Here is a 15,761-nt window from a genome sequence, read left to right as displayed (position 1 = left end):
TGATCTGATTCACAAATTTCATATTTGTTTGACATTTATGAAAAATGTCCTTGACCTGTTGAAAACTCTTCAGAACTCATTTAAAGTGATTCTTTAATATTTGAGCCTCAAATGAATATATGCTAAGAGTGTTCATGTGTGCAGTTACTGTTAACATTTTACATAAAAATGTGATTTGTGCAAATGTAATTAGTATGAGGAATTAACTCAATCACATTGGAAAACATGATGATATGAAACCAACACTGAAATGAATTGAAAAAGAAAAGCGATGCGTGTAAAAGGGCTTTGACTCAGGCGTAATCCTTCCAGTCACAGACATCTAACCTGTGACAATAGCCTCAATCTTCCCTTCACTTCATTATTAAATAAGCACTGTTTGAAAATGATGGATTCTCATGATTGGTTTCTGTGCGATTTCTGCACCACCAACGGCAACAAATAGAACTGTGATATCATTTCCAATGACTAGCCCCAAATAAATATATGCATGGAAACACGCAATAAAACACAATATCAACACTGGATTTAAAGCCTCTTTTGGAAGTTGCTCGATTGAGTTTTATTGAAACCAACAGAAAATAAAAGTTATAAATACAAACATCAGACCAGCCGGCCGCAGCTCTTTAGGTAAGCCAGACCAAACCCTGAAATAAAAAAAAATTCTGAAGTAATATCAGTTTATCAGTTTTTAAAAAACACAATTCAACTACTTCTAGAAAGGCTAACGGACACGTTTAACAGCACTCCTGCTACAAAACTCTTTTTTTCCTTCTGTGGATTCTTTTCTCCACTTCTGCAAAAACCAAAACAAAACAGTCATGGGTGAAAATCAAGCTCTAGTCAACAGCCAGTATTTACAGCGAGTCCCTAACCCTACTACTACTGAAAGAAAGGACTGTGGGAGGGATGACACCATCTCTCCAAAGACCATTTCATGATTTTAATGTCCTCTCACACGTACGCTTGATGAAGTATCAGAATGTTCTTTAAAACGTTCATTGTTGATTTTAAAACAAGGAAAACTGTAGGAATAAAAGTGATCTAAGACAAACGTCCCGTTCGGGTGAAGCTCAGGGGCGTCAGATACATTCTGCTCTTTAGCCTATCAGGGTTTGTCAAGTCAGTTGTGGGTCACGGACAGAATCTACAAGGGAATCGGAGAATAGAAAAGTCAAACAAACACTGCTGGCCAATCACATGTCTCGTTTCTCAGGAGGAGGATGGGAAGGTGTTGCTCCTCTACTTCCACTGCTGGCCGTAGGAATCTTGGGAGAACTCGAGCGTGTCGTTGCTGTAACCGTAGTTACCGGAGTAATCGGAGCCCTGCTGCAGGGGTTGCTGAGCAATGGGTTGCGTGCCCCAGTTTTGCTGGTTGGTGGTCTGACGCCGTTTGGAGTCCGGCTGGTTAAATATATCCGCCTTCCTCTTCCCACCGACGTTGCCCCCACGGTTCCCCCGGGCGCCTCGAGTGCCGCGGCCCCTCGGAAGCTGAAAGGGCCCGCCGCGTCCCCCGCGCCCCCCCCGACCCGCCCCCATGGGAGCCCCACCTCTCGGAGGATAGCCGCCACGGCCGCGGGCTGGAGGAGCGGCACGGGTTCGGGGTGGAGGCGGAACCCCACGGTTGCCACGACCTCCACGCCCCCTCATAGAGTAACCGTCATCATAGCCGTAATATGGGTCGTCGTAGCCGCCTCGGTAATCGTGGTAGTCGTAACCATAGTAATCGTCATAGTAATCCTCGTAACCGTAGTAATCGGGCGGATAGGCGTAGGCCCCCCGTCCGCCACGGCCACGACCGCGTCCCGGAGGAGGCATGCGAGGGGGAGGATAGTAATAATACTCATCATACCTGCACAGGTGGAGACAGAAAACATTTATTCTAGCACAGTTAAGCACTTTACTGCTGTAATGGCCGTTTGTAAACCCATGTCGACAGCTGTCTTTAAAGACACCTTGACTCCATTACACACAACACGTGATCAATCCCAGGACAGACACATAACTCTCACCCTGTGTTTCTGGTGGTTTGTCTCGCTGCTTGGCGTTCTTTTCTCTTCTTATCCGGAGGCTTTGCTAGCACGATCTCGATCTTCTCACCGCCGAGCTCCTTCCCGTTCATCTCCTGCATGGCCTGACAGCACACAAAGACACGTCTGATAAAACACTTCTTGAGAGAAGTTTAAGTCTAAATGTTTTCTTTGTTATATGTTATATTCCCTACCTTCTAAACTGACTTGATGTCAGTGGTGATTGCGGGTTTTACCTTGACTGCAGCATCTCGCTCCTCAAAGTGAACGAATGCGTAGTCTTTGAGCTTCTTGACACGCTCAAGTTTACCGAACTGTGAGAAGGTTTTCTCTAGTAGCTCCTCTGTGACAGGAGTGGCCAGCTTACGCACAAACAGAACCTTTACCTAATGACACACACACAAACACAATACAATAAAAGACCTGAACATCATCATGTGTTTTGTGTTAGACACAGTTACTCACTTTGGCCATGACCTCTGGGTCCGGCTCAGCTACCGGGTCGGCCCATTCCACAGTCACAGGGTTTCCCCAAACCTTCACCTTCCCACTCATGAGCCTGCGGCGAGCCTGAGCAGCCGATTTATGATCTTCATACTCCAGAAAACAGAAACCGCGATTCTTCTTTTTATCATCTGGCTGAGTGTATAAAATCACCTCCTGCAAACCCTCTGAAACACGCACGCACGTCAGCCTCTGTCACAATGTACACATCACACACACGTGTTTGCTGGTCCACACCTGTAACTTTGCCAAAGTCTTCCAGGATACTTTCCCTCGTCTTATTCTTAGGAATAGATCCAACGAAGAGACGATTATTGGCCACAGAGATGCACACGCCCAGATATTTCCCCGAGCGGATCTCATAGTTGTCACACTGAAGAGAGATACACAACTAAATAAGCTACACCCACAAAACAGGAGCTCTGTAAGGTGTCATGATCAGACAGGTTTCTTTAGTACGAGTGTCCGAGCGAGAGATAACTGTGAGATGTACAAACCACTCTACACGTTGATCTCTCAACAATCCCTACAGTTGAAATGAACACGTGTACATTAAAGCTTGTTATGTTTGTGGACACAGACCAGTTTGACAGCTTCCTGTGCAGCGTCTTTACTGCAGAAGGTGATGAAGGCGTAGCCGCGATTCTGACCAGTGAGCGGGTCCATCATCAACCTCAGATCCCAGATGGGACCGGCGTTCTCGAACAGAGGAACCAGCTCGTCCTCGTACAGGTCACGAGGGATCTTACCCACAAACACCTGCAGGATTGAAGCACACTTCAGAACGAGCATGAGCGACGGAATCACACGTCACGTGTTGAATATGAAGTAAGAGAGTAACCTCGGTGCCGATGCCCGGCTGCAGGCCAGAGTACACTTCCTCCGGCGGGGGGCCGCCATACTTCCTCTGTCCTGTTGTGACATCTAGAGTGTATCCCGTCCTCTCAAGCAGAGCCTGAGGGTAAACGACATCAGAATGAGACCAAACTCGTCTTACACTGTCATCTATGATCTCGTTCATAACCGCTGACATCTCACCTTGATCTTAGACTCATCAGGGCCCTTCGTCGACTCCTGAACTTTATTGCCCTGTTTTTCTCTCTGTCTGTAAGTCTTCATCACCCCACACAGGAAAGCACTCTTATTCTGTAACCAATCAGAGTGAACCTTTCAGGCCGAGTGCAGAAAACCCAATCTTGAGCTGAACACAGAATAGAAAACATATCTCACCTGCACATGAGAGAGGTCAGACTCTTTGAACTGCTGCAGGACAGACAGCGCTCCCTCTTCATTAAACTCCCGCAGAGCGTCAAGTGCTCGCTCGTCCAAATCAGCATACGCCACCAGACCTGAAACACAAACGTTCAGCCAATAGTGCTTCACTTGTGTCCACTTTACAGACAGCCGCTCGGAGAGGTTGAGTCATTACACCTTAATAAAATAAGTTTTGAATGTTTTCTTTAGAATGATCATACATGGCCTACAGGGTGTGTGTGCGTGTATTAGGTAGACGTGGTCATTTTCATGATGTCATGTGAGAACTCACCGGTCTGAAAGATGTTGTCCAGGCTCTCGGCAACCTTCTGTGGCAGTCCAGCGTCCAGCAGCGTCTGATAGTTCTCTGAGTGTGAGCCCGACACATCCATGGGCTCCTCTTCCTCCTTCACCAGACCTGAGCTGCCATTCACCTCAGCAGCCATTTATCTGACACACACACACACACACACACACACACACGAGAGGTCAACCACAGGCCACATCACAGACATGAAACATATCATATGATATCAGACAAGAATATCAGGTAAAACAAAAGAACTCAAATAAAGTGAACAGAATATAACAAAAGACACACATCGTAATAAAAGATCAAGCCACTGATTCATGTTTCAACACAAGCATAGACACATTTCACAAACACACGTGCGCGCACTTTAACGTTCAAAAACATACACTGTCTCTACAGCGCGCGCGCGCACAGCGTTCCGCCCCCCCCCCCTCCGCGCTGATGCTAGCAGTGCTATAGCGATGCTATAATGCGCGGGTTTATATATTCGCTATGATATGTGCACGCTACTGATCTTTAGCTCATATATGACTTCTGCTGCGCATCACATCTTCCGACGCGCTCACAATAAACCCGTTAAACAGCCAACCCGGAGATTCCCGCGCCGTGCGCGCGGCCTACAGCCATAGCAATGCGAGAAAGACACAATTCAAAGCCCACAAACCAGCCCCCTAAAACGCCCTTAGCCCACGCTTACCGCGATTATGTTCTCCGGACGGCACGAGACAATGGTCGAGCGCGATCAGTCCCCGTTCATGAACGGCAGAAGTTACCGAAACACGGTTTAAAAATCTCTTCAGATGAACCCACGAGACAGCGCGAGACTGTCCCGACGCTCAAACAACAGCGCCACTTCCACGCGCGGCGGACCCGGCTGCGTCACGGCGCACGGGACACCGGAGCGCGCCCGCACAGACTGCTGATGGGCGGAACGCATGACGCTCGCGCACGACTTCAGCATCATAAATAAATCAATTTGATTTAACATGTTTACACTTTTGTCCTGAACAGCATTCACCAGATCAATAATAACATTTTACATTGTTCGCTTTCAACTCGGGTTAGGCATATCTGTAAGCTACTGCGTGCACTGTCCTGTGAATATTATTAATAATGTTCTTCGTCCGTTTAAGTCAATCATATCTATTCCACGCAGTTTGTCACGGCTGTCTGTCTTATTTTAACACTGGATCACAACAACTACAAGAACGTAAAGATATTCGGCTGATCACTCGGTTTATTATCTCTGACGGATTCAGCAGATCAAGACATCATCAATCACCAGAATCAGAAAGAGCGTGTTTGCCATGTTTTTCTTGTGTGCTAATGGGATTATAATGTAAAGCTAAAACAGGGTTTGGTTCAACGGCCCATGACAGAAGACTGCAGGTTTTTGCAAACATTTATTCATAAAGCATCTAATCATGTGATTCATGATGGGTTACAGGCAGTGAGAGAGCGAGTCCCTCAGGGCAGGCACACAGATAAACATATATGATGATGATGATGATGATGATGGTGGGAGTGCTTCAGTCGTCATGTTTAAGTTTTCTGATTTTGCCCTTGTGTCTGTCAATCTCTTTCTGCAGACGCTCAATCTCTTTCTTATGATGGTCGATCTCTTCATGGTGATGTTTCCTCAGAGCTGCCAGCTGCTCCATCTCCTTCTGCCTGTCAATCAACATAGTGTCATTATCCACATTTATCCCGGTAGCTCTATACAATACGCAGTACTTTAAAAGGCTTTCTCAAACATTTACCCATAATACTTTGCTGATATACTTCCCTAACTAAAACACATTCTAGCAAAGAGTAAATGAATAACACAACATATTTATAATAATATACAGATGTGTATCGCTTTTCAAATATACATCACAGAGGCAAAGTTAATATACACAGCTAATACACTTGTTTTAAACTAAACTATTCCCCCCAACAATTCAAAACTTTTTTGGGGTAAAAATAATCAAATCAATTATTGAGTAAATACGCAGACAGATCAGTGTTCAAAACGAGTGTCATCTCACCCTGATTCACAAGGTTAGGGTTATAATAATGATTTATCATGCGTGTTGTTGGGTGGCCCCATGCAGGAAATTAAAATTTTGGGGGCCAAAATAAAAAAATTAGGCTTTAAAAATCAAAAGCAGGTTATAACTGGTGTGTTTTATGTCATAGAATAAAATAAAAAGTGAAAACATCAAGAGGTTTTCTTTACCATAGACCTTATTTCAGCAGATTTACCAATTAAAAAACAGACTTTGAAGGGATGGAACCGGAAGTCCTAAAATGTCACCTCGCTTCCAGGGTTTGCATACAAAAATACATCATCTCTGATCCTCCCTATGAACAGTTTCTGATGCGGTGTGAGCGAAAAGTCATTTATCACAGAGCTCAGATTCATCCGCACAAAGCAACAGTGAGAATATATCCTAAAGAAAATAACTCCGTATATAACCGACATTCTATGGTTTAAACTGAGATGGCAACAAAGAGGACAAAGTTATTACCTTAACAAAATGTCCCCATGTTTTACTCCCCCAAAGGCATTTAAAAGGAAAAAATGATTTTCTTCTAGAATAATAATGCAGTCGGAGTAAAATTATGGGTGTCAACTTTTTGAAGCTCCAGAAAGTGCATCCATCGATCAAAGAACTGCTCAACACGGCTCTGTGGTCTTAACAAGAGAAAAATCCATAGCGACAGCGCCATTAACGTTGATGTCTAGCTTCCGTCATCCCTCGAATGAGAGTGAACCAGAGTAGAGCTGTAATCGGGCCTTAAAAGTTAGGCCCGACAAGGCCCGAGCCCGTCAGAATTCGGCCCGAGCCCGACAAGTACAATTTGATTGACAGGTTTTTACAAGCCCGAACCCGTTTATAGCCCGACATTATTAAAATGTGCGCACACACGTCGCACCGACACAGCTCTTTTGTCTAATTTGTCAAGTCAAGAATGAGTCATTTAATTTAGGCTATATCTTTTTTTTTATAATTTATTGGAAGTTGGAAAGAACAAAGAAATACAATAAGTCTTCTGTAACAACATTTCAGCATATGTCTCCATAATCACCAATACAAATGTATTTGTAACGAATTAAATCAAGATACATTCTAAACTTAAATAGGTATTTGGCAATAACGAAATTTGTTTATTTTAATTTGTTATTATTGCAGAACAACATACACAGGGGAACACAGTGTATTATTATACAGTAGGCCTACATTTATAATAGCATAAAATAAAAAAATGCAATAATAAAAAATATATATTTTAGGGCCTTAATAATATAAGGAAATTAAGATAAAGAAGCAGGATTTGCTTCGCCACTTCCTTCCACAATCTGGGCTGGCCTCGACGCGACAGTGACCAGCAGCTGAAATGTAATAAAAGAAGAATAATGTAGCCTATAGCCTATACTCTGCTGTTTAAATTATGCATTTTAGACTCAATTCATATTTAGATATAATTTGAGAAACATTTACTCACCAAGATTAGGCTACATGTTTTTGTGGAGGAAAATTATCGAATCCACTGTGGATGGCTTAAGCGCGGTCCTGCGCTCGCTGATGGTGCGTCCGGCAGCACTGAACACCCTTTCACTGCTGCTGCTACTGGCCGGGATGCATAGCACCGATCTTGCTAATTTCGCAAGTTTTGGGTAGGATGTTTTGTTTCTCTTCCACCAGCCAAGAACATCCATCTCATTGTCCATATCAGCAGCCGTTTCGATGTAGCGAGTTACCTCGTCATTTTCCCAGTCAGCTTCCCTCACATTTTCCCACTCCGCAAAATTTGCCCTTTTTGCCGGAGGACTGTCAGTGGCTTCGACTCCGGAGAGCTCTGTGACTGGGTCTCGAATCTCCACATCTGGTGCACCTGCAACCATGGCTTGCAGAAGAGTGCGGACTTGATCATGTATGGCATTCCTGTCTGAGTGTGACAACATTCTCAGCTGATTAAATTTTGGCCAGAGGAATGTTGCGATCTTATGGAGGTCCTGTATGATCACTTTACGCGCGAGCCAGTCTTCATGCCGTTTACGCACGACAGCTTGCTGAGGGGAGTCCATGGCATTGGGCTGACAGTGGCGTTTCAGTTTCTCACTCCAGAGACACACACTATTAAGTGTTGGATACGTGTCTCCCTCGAGTTCCCTCTGTGCTTCATAGAACGGCTTTAGAAAGTTTAACAAAAAGTCCAGTGTGTCTGGGGCTATTTTCTCAATGCGCGCGCTCTCCCCTCGTGCATCCAGCTTTTCATGGAGCTCATGATAAATGGCCTGTATAGAAGTCAGTGTGAGGTACACCGTACTGAACCGAGTGTCTCCCATTTGCAGCAATGTTGTTGACAGTTGCGCAGCCAACCCTGACTGTTTAACGTACCTCACTAATGATTTAGCAGCAGAAATGGTATCTCCTATGTCCGGAGCACCGTCGGCTTTCGATAACGCGGCAATGTCGAGTCCATGGCGCAGTACCGTATTAATGAGATGGTCTATGCAGTCCAATCTTTGGTATGGCCGCAGAGCGAATTTAATGTTTGCCCCCTCGTCGGTCACCCATACAATTTTGCTGAGAGTGGAAGCGTCAAGGCCAAACTTTGTCACCAGTAGTTTCAGTATCTCCCGTCTGATATTTTCTCCCGTCTTTGCCTCTTCCAAAGGGAACATTGTAGTTGTCAGGGTTTTATTTACCAGTTCCATCTCCTCACTTATGAAATGGCATGTGATTGTCAAATAACTAATCTTCCGATAATCTTCTGTCCACATGTCTGTGGTCATTGCGACTGTTCCATCCTTTAACACAGTCTTAAGTTTCTGTACTAAAGCTTCCCTCTTTTCTTCTGCCATGTCAGTGCATTTCTTCGCAATTGTCACATGGCGGGGAATAACAGAATTTGCGGGAACCCTGCCATACGCTGCCCCGACATTAATTAGTTCTTGCGCCAGCTCTTCAAAACCCTTGCCATTTACGATATTAAAAGGCCTAATATCTTTACAGCAAAAGCTGACACACTTCTCCGTCACTGTTTGTTTCACCTTTGCAGGGATGGATTTTGATGCTGTAACAAACGATGTGATTGTAGGTTGTTGTTGATCCTGGGCACTGCCGGGTGTTGAACAGCTTCGATCAAAATGCCTTCTCAGCGACGAATTCCCTGTCGTTTTGCTGTCGTACTTTAACAGAATGTCGCATCTTTTGCATTTCACATATCCCACTGTCTCATTGTTCTCATTATGCACAATGTCAAAAAATTTCCACACCTCAGACTTTGCTTTTTTACTCTGTGCAACTAAAACATAATCACCAGAGGCCACCCTCCGTTTCACCTCCTCAGCATCCATTTTCGCGCTAATCGAAACGCATCACCTGACCTCTCATTTACCGCGCAACCCAGAGCGCAAGCATAAGCCCAGCCCGAGCCCGTGTAAAATAATCAAAATTAAGACCGAACCCGCCCGAACCCGTCGGGTCCCGTCGGGTTCGGGCAAAGATCTTCAGCTCTAAACCAGAGGCTTGGTTTTCCGACAGATGACACGGGTGACAAACGCTGCATTTTTCACTTCGTTCCAATAGGATTACGTCTCCTCTGGGAGCGCTTTCGTCACCGTCATCTGCCGGAAAAACAAGCCTCGGGTTCCCGAGCACTAGATGGATGACGGAAGCGAGACATCAACATTAATAGCGCACTCAATATGTATATTTCTCTTAAACAAACGCATTGATTGGCTTCAGAAGACCTTTGTTAAGACCACGGAGCCGTGTCGAACAGTTCTTCGATCGAGGAACTTCAAAAAGTCGACAACCTTTCCCTCCCATTCTACCGCTTAGGGTTTTAATACCACATATCTTTTACTTCCGTTATAATTCACTGTATAATTATAATTCTTCAAGAAGAAAAGCATATTCAGTCAAACATGGGGACATTTTGATCTGCGGGGAAATAGCCATTTAAGGACTGCAGCTTTAATAATTCATGCATCACAAGGTAAAGAAATGTGCAGTTTCAAACTAACAAAATAGTAATGCCCATTCTTTCAACGGCTTGCAATAAAATGAGTGAAAGCGCACATGCAGTCAAACACACCGATCGTTTTTTGCTTAATGTTCTTGGGTTGTGTGTCATGGTGAATAAAAGTAGTCCAACCTTTAACCTCAAGCAAAACATTCACACACGATATAAATAAAGTCACTCACTTAAAATAGCGCTCTTCTTCTGCAGCTTCCTTCTTACCAAACGCTCCTCCGGCCTCCCTCACGGACCCGCCCGCGCCTCCTCCTTTACCAGCACCTTTACCCAGTTCACCCAACTACACACAGAGACAAGACAAACACAAATCATGTTTATATGAAGACAGTGTGGTCGCTCTTGTGATCGGCGCTGCTGTTGAGCGTTTTGTGAAATCAAGTGTATATGAAATCAGCGAGGTCACGTGTTTGCTCTGTGCTTCATCCATGTGTGAGTTGCGTTATTGATCAGAGATCGGACCCTATGTATCACCGATCATTGATAATCACATCAGTTAAACGTTCAGACCTCGGTACCTGATCGGATCCCATTCGGATCTGAGAAGTGAAGTATCCTCTCAAACCGCTCCTCAGCAGTCGAGCCATGTCCGATAAAGTCTGACGATTCGGTTATCGGTTACTTTATGGTCAATCTGTCCTTGTGGGATCGGGAACACGGAAATAAAGGAACCAGCAGAGAACCAAGAGCGATGTACGTCACTGCTGCCCCCACCGGCCCGGAGAAGAACACATCGCCGCCGCGGTTGTTTTACAGTTTTTTACAGACGCTTGGACACATTTGTCAATTCTTAGGTCAAAACTCTTCACACAGTTCTCCTAACCAACTTTCAGCTTCACATTCTACATGTAAATGCTTATATGTAAAACAAGGACACATCGCTGTTTATAATTCTCTGCAATATATGTTACTGAAATGAATCAGACATGATGCAGAATTCCTCAATACTTCTCATCCACATCACATCTTCTGTCATCTAGCGCAATACACCTAGGAAAGAATCTTCTGGCATGCCTGATCCATCCCTGGCAATCTTCCTCGTTCAGCCACTTCTCTATTTCTGGCTGGGTCCATGTTTACATCACAATACAAAACTATTCAGCAGTTTCTCCTTTTGTAATGAAATTGAAAGAGTAACACCTGTGAAGAGGTTCATCTACAATGAGAATCAGCTGTCGCTGGTCCAATAGTTTTTATAGCATTTACAGTCATTTTAAGATTTTAAATATATTTCATTCAAATATTACTGTAGAATTGTCTTATTCAGTTTTGTATTATGTTATTGTTTTGAACAGTTTTGAAAACGGTATGTAAGCATGTGAAAATTGGCCTGTACGTACAAAGAGTTTTGGCAGTTGTTGTGTCTGAGTGAGAAAAGAATACATGAAGTTTGAGAGATGTAGTCATTGAATGCATTTTGTGCCAAAGCAACGATAATTGATCCAAAGTGACCTAAGTAATGAGAAATGTGTCCTAGCGTCTGTAAAAAACTGTAAATTAAAAGAATGAACGATAGCAAACCTTGAGAGCATGTAGATTTTAATTTGAGAAATTGTAAAGTAAGTGTTTTTACCGCTACACTAACATTCACAGCCCCAACGTGAAAACTTGTAAAATAAAAAACTGAAGTTGAATGTTGAGATTTGCACTCGTGGACAAAACTCAAAAATCGGTCTTCTCAATTTGAAGTTGCAGGAAAAAATAGTCACAGATCCTGTAACCTGCCTTTTACAAAATACATCAGCAGATACAAATGCATTCCACATATTTACATGTTTTCCTAGATTCAGAATTGAATTGCAACTACTCAAAGCTGTCACTGCAGATTCAAACCTCTCAAACTGTCACTGCAGATTCAAACCTCTCAAACTGTCACTGCAGATTCAAACCTCTCAAACTGTCACTGCAGATTCAAACCTCTCAAACTGTCACTGTAGTTCCAAACCTTTCAAAGCTGTCACTGTAGTTCCAAACCTCTCAAACTGTCACTGCAGATTCAAACCTTTCAAAGCTGTCACTGTAGTTCCAAACCTTTCAAAGCTGTCACTGCAGATTCAAACCTCTCAAACTGTCACTGTAGTTCCAAACCTCTAAAAACTGTCACTGCAGATTCAAACCTCTCAAACTGTCACTGTAGTTCCAAACCTCTCAAACTGTCACTGTAGTTCCAAACCTCTCAAACTGTCACTGCAGATTCAAACCTCTCAAACTGTCACTGTAGTTCCAAACCTCTCAAACTGTCACTGTAGTTCCAAACCTCTCAAACTGTCACTGCAGATTCAAACCTTTCAAAGCTGTCACTGCAGATTCAAACCTCTCAAACTGTCACTGTAGTTCCAAACCTCTCAAAACTGTCACTGCAGATTCAAACCTCTCAAACTGTCACTGTAGTTCCAAACCTCTCAAACTGTCACTGTAGTTCCAAACCTCTCAAACTGTCACTGCAGATTCAAACCTCTCAAACTGTCACTGTAGTTCCAAACCTCTCAAAACTGTCACTGCAGATTCAAACCTCTCAAACTGTCACTGTAGTTCCAAACCTCTCAAACTGTCACTGTAGTTTCAAACCTCTCAAAACTGTCACTGCAGATTCAAACCTCTCAAACTGTCACTGTAGTTCCAAACCTCTCAAACTGTCACTGTAGTTCCAAACCTCTCAAACTGTCACTGCAGATTCAAACCTCTCAAACTGTCACTGTAGTTCCAAACCTCTCAAACTGTCACTGTAGTTCCAAACCTCTCAAACTGTCACTGCAGATTCAAACCTTTCAAAGCTGTCACTGCAGATTCAAACCTCTCAAACTGTCACTGTAGTTCCAAACCTCTCAAAACTGTCACTGCAGATTCAAACCTCTCAAACTGTCACTGTAGTTCCAAACCTCTCAAACTGTCACTGTAGTTCCAAACCTCTCAAACTGTCACTGCAGATTCAAACCTCTCAAACTGTCACTGTAGTTCCAAACCTCTCAAAACTGTCACTGCAGATTCAAACCTCTCAAACTGTCACTGTAGTTCCAAACCTTTCAAAGCTGTCACTGTAGTTCCAAACCTCTCAAAACTGTCACTGTAGTTCCAAACCTTTCAAAGCTGTCACTGCAGATTCAAACCTCTCAAAGCTGTCACTGCAGATTCAAACCTCTCAAACTGTCACCGTAGTTCCAAACCTTTCAAAGCTGTCACTGTAGTTCCAAACCTCTCAAAACTGTCACTGCAGATTCAAACCTCTCAAACTGTCACTGCAGATTCAAACCTCTGAAACTGTCACCGCAGTTTCAAACCTTAACTGTCGCGATAAACCCGCAAAAATAACTTGTGCACTTGAAAACTCACTCACTCACTCACTCACTCACTCACTCACTCACTCACTCACTCACTCACTCACTCACTCACTCACTCACTCACTCACTCACTCACTCACTCGACCTTGACATCCATGGGCATCATCAGCGCTAATGACCTGTCTCTGACATCATGTGACTGCTGTCATGGCATTCATATATCTGCACTTCATATTCTGATTCATTCTGACATAAATCATGGTTAAACAAACATGGTTCATTTCCGTAAGGGTTAGCATTTTTATTTTCTATCTTTCATATTGAATGCCATGCATGTCATGTAAACTTGTTTCGCAGTAAATCTGATTGTTCAATGTATGTTAAGCTGATATTGTTTGCACATTGTAGTCCAAACCGACTGAAATGTAGAATTGTCATGGCAAAATAAGATTGCAGATAACTGCACTCACAGAATGTTTGGAGATGCTTGCAAGTGTTCAAAAGAGGGCAGTGTTCTCTACAAAACACATTCAGAGAACCCACACGTCATCACACATCATTTCAGCATAGCACAGTGAATGCTTGATGTCATGAATCATCATGTCAGGTCATTCTCTCGTTCTTCAGCCATGAAGGTTTTAATACTGATCCTTTCACTGTTCTCATCAAAGCTAAATTATAATCACGACTAGTGGCTAAAGCATTCTATTAAAACACAAGTATGATGTCAGAGAGACTCGACAGATCAAACCTGCAGAACACCTGCACGTGTGGAATAACTCGAGGAGTTTCCGGAGTCTTTATATGGACTTCCGGAAGGTTTGCTGCCCTCAGATGATATGTTCTCGTTTTTTTCTCGCCGTCCCACTTCTGCTGTTGCCCATAGCAATAGTTTCCTGGCAACTGTGTGCAGAGCGATGATGAGGTGAGCTCATTGTGAGAATCGGAGAGTTTGAAAGAAAGACTTTGCTCTCTATTGAATGTAAATGCAGATATTGTGACATCAGTAATGGATGAGTTTGCTCAGACACAAACAGGGGCCACGTAATAGAGATATTTCGCAAAACAGCCCTTTATGTGGGCTAAATGTCGGATCCTTGTTTTGGTGACCTTCAAATGACTTCAAAAACTTTATTGCATTCACGATGGACTCTTTTATCCAAAGTGACAGCTGAGCATTACATTATACCTGCATGTCTGTTCTCTGGTAACTGAGCCCTCAACCCTTGAACCACTAGCGCCAGTCACGCTACAGGACCAGTTTATTTCAGTTCAGAACACCAAACTGAATAACACAGCAACAGTTTTACAGTGTTATTTATTGTGTCTGTGTGTGTGATTGTCACTATTCGCCCAAACACAACTGAAGCAGCACACAAACCATTTCAAACTGCTGCTGCGCGGACGATCAGATGCTGCATGTGTTGCCATAGTAACACAGGCTGGATGCTTGATGTTGCCTTGGTGATGATGACTGATAAGAAGAAGTGAGTTTTCATTAAGTAATCAGTCAATACAGAGAATCTGTTATAAATAACATAAGTGACTGTAACATTTTCACACAGTGCCCTGTCAAGACCGATGATGTGATATTCACTGTGACCAAAACAAACCCAAACACATGACACCAGAAACACATATGAAAACCACAACAAAAGATACTGTATCCGTGCCACTGTGGTTATGTGTGTGATTTCTAGAACCGCGCCTTCTCTTGGACACATCAGGTCAGGGCAGATTCATTGTTTTCTCTTTTGTTGTGACAGGCAGACTTCACAATGACCCCTCAATACAGCCCCATAACCACCACATCATACACTTGTAGACAATACTACACCCCTTCACTATAACAATAGAAGTGTGTTGTGTTGTTTGTGTACTCTGCATTATTCAATATTGTATAGTAAATATCTTGTTTCATGTCTCATGTATGTTTTGTTTATACTACACTTCTGTGTTTTGGTAGTGTAATGATAATGATAAAGAGAAAGTGATTTGTGTTACTCTCTCACACAGCCGAGCCGAAGCAAATATCTGAAACCCTTTCTTCTAAATACACACAGACGTCTCATCACTGAAGCCTTTACAATGAAAGCACATATCAGAGGGAAAACCTAAAGGTACTCACACGCACACACACGCACACGCACGCACGCATGCACAGACCCAGCGATGTGTCACATGTCGACTGTTAAGAACTCTTCCCTGCCGAGCAGAATTGCAGTTTGAACTCTTCTGGCATTTGGTTGTGACGCAGAAGCACGGCTGTATTTCCCCAAGCGCCACTTTCACATTAAAGCCAGCTCATGTGACTCACCATTTTCAAACAGCGCAATTACTTTCTCTTGA

The 15,761-nt window shown here is 43.4% G+C and overlaps 2 protein-coding genes across 2 annotated transcripts; both read right to left on the bottom strand.

The window, feature by feature from the left end:
- Window positions 1-527: 527 nt before the first annotated feature.
- hnrnpr (heterogeneous nuclear ribonucleoprotein R) lies at window positions 528-5,030 on the bottom strand. Its single transcript, XM_079484069.1, has 11 exons — window positions 4,799-5,030; window positions 4,081-4,238; window positions 3,765-3,883; window positions 3,573-3,680; window positions 3,376-3,489; window positions 3,117-3,293; window positions 2,772-2,907; window positions 2,496-2,701; window positions 2,267-2,416; window positions 2,013-2,134; window positions 528-1,852 (listed from the first exon to the last, which is right to left on the bottom strand). The coding sequence occupies exons 2-11, from the start codon at window positions 4,232-4,234 to the stop codon at window positions 1,243-1,245; spliced, it is 1,896 nt and encodes a 631-aa protein (XP_079340195.1). The 5' UTR covers window positions 4,235-4,238; window positions 4,799-5,030; the 3' UTR covers window positions 528-1,242.
- Window positions 5,031-5,485: 455 nt separating this feature from the next.
- On the bottom strand, window positions 5,486-10,835 carry atp5if1a (ATP synthase inhibitory factor subunit 1a). The gene is made up of 3 exons (XM_079484071.1): window positions 10,653-10,835; window positions 10,305-10,417; window positions 5,486-5,772 (listed from the first exon to the last, which is right to left on the bottom strand). The coding sequence occupies exons 1-3, from the start codon at window positions 10,719-10,721 to the stop codon at window positions 5,631-5,633; spliced, it is 324 nt and encodes a 107-aa protein (XP_079340197.1). The 5' UTR covers window positions 10,722-10,835; the 3' UTR covers window positions 5,486-5,630.
- Window positions 10,836-15,761: the final 4,926 nt, after the last annotated feature.

The sequence above is a fragment of the Barbatula barbatula genome (genome assembly GCF_947034865.1).
Source record: "Barbatula barbatula genome assembly, chromosome: 21".
In the NCBI taxonomy this organism is placed as follows: domain Eukaryota; kingdom Metazoa; phylum Chordata; class Actinopteri; order Cypriniformes; family Nemacheilidae; genus Barbatula; species Barbatula barbatula.
This window is presented reverse-complemented; position numbering and strand designations above follow the sequence as displayed.

What these genes read in the sequence shown, in the direction of transcription:
- hnrnpr (XM_079484069.1), bottom strand. Translation starts at nt 4,234, where the DNA reads ATGGCTGCTGAGGTGAATGGCAGCTCAGGTCTGGTGAAGGAGGAAGAG. An exon ending in AGCCGGGCATCGGCACCGAG is followed by an intron (nt 3,294 to 3,375) that starts GTTACTCTCTTA and finishes TCAATCCTGCAG; the next exon opens with GTGTTTGTGGGTAAGATCCC. An exon ending in CAAACCACCAGAAACACAGG is followed by an intron (nt 1,853 to 2,012) that starts GTGAGAGTTATG and finishes CCACCTGTGCAG; the next exon opens with GTATGATGAGTATTATTACT.
- atp5if1a (XM_079484071.1), bottom strand. Translation starts at nt 10,721, where the DNA reads ATGGCTCGACTGCTGAGGAGCGGTTTGAGAGGATACTTCACTTCTCAG. An exon ending in TCCGAATGGGATCCGATCAG is followed by an intron (nt 10,418 to 10,652) that starts GTACCGAGGTCT and finishes CTCTGTGTGTAG; the next exon opens with TTGGGTGAACTGGGTAAAGG. An exon ending in GAAGAAGAGCGCTATTTTAA is followed by an intron (nt 5,773 to 10,304) that starts GTGAGTGACTTT and finishes GTTGATTGACAG; the next exon opens with GCAGAAGGAGATGGAGCAGC.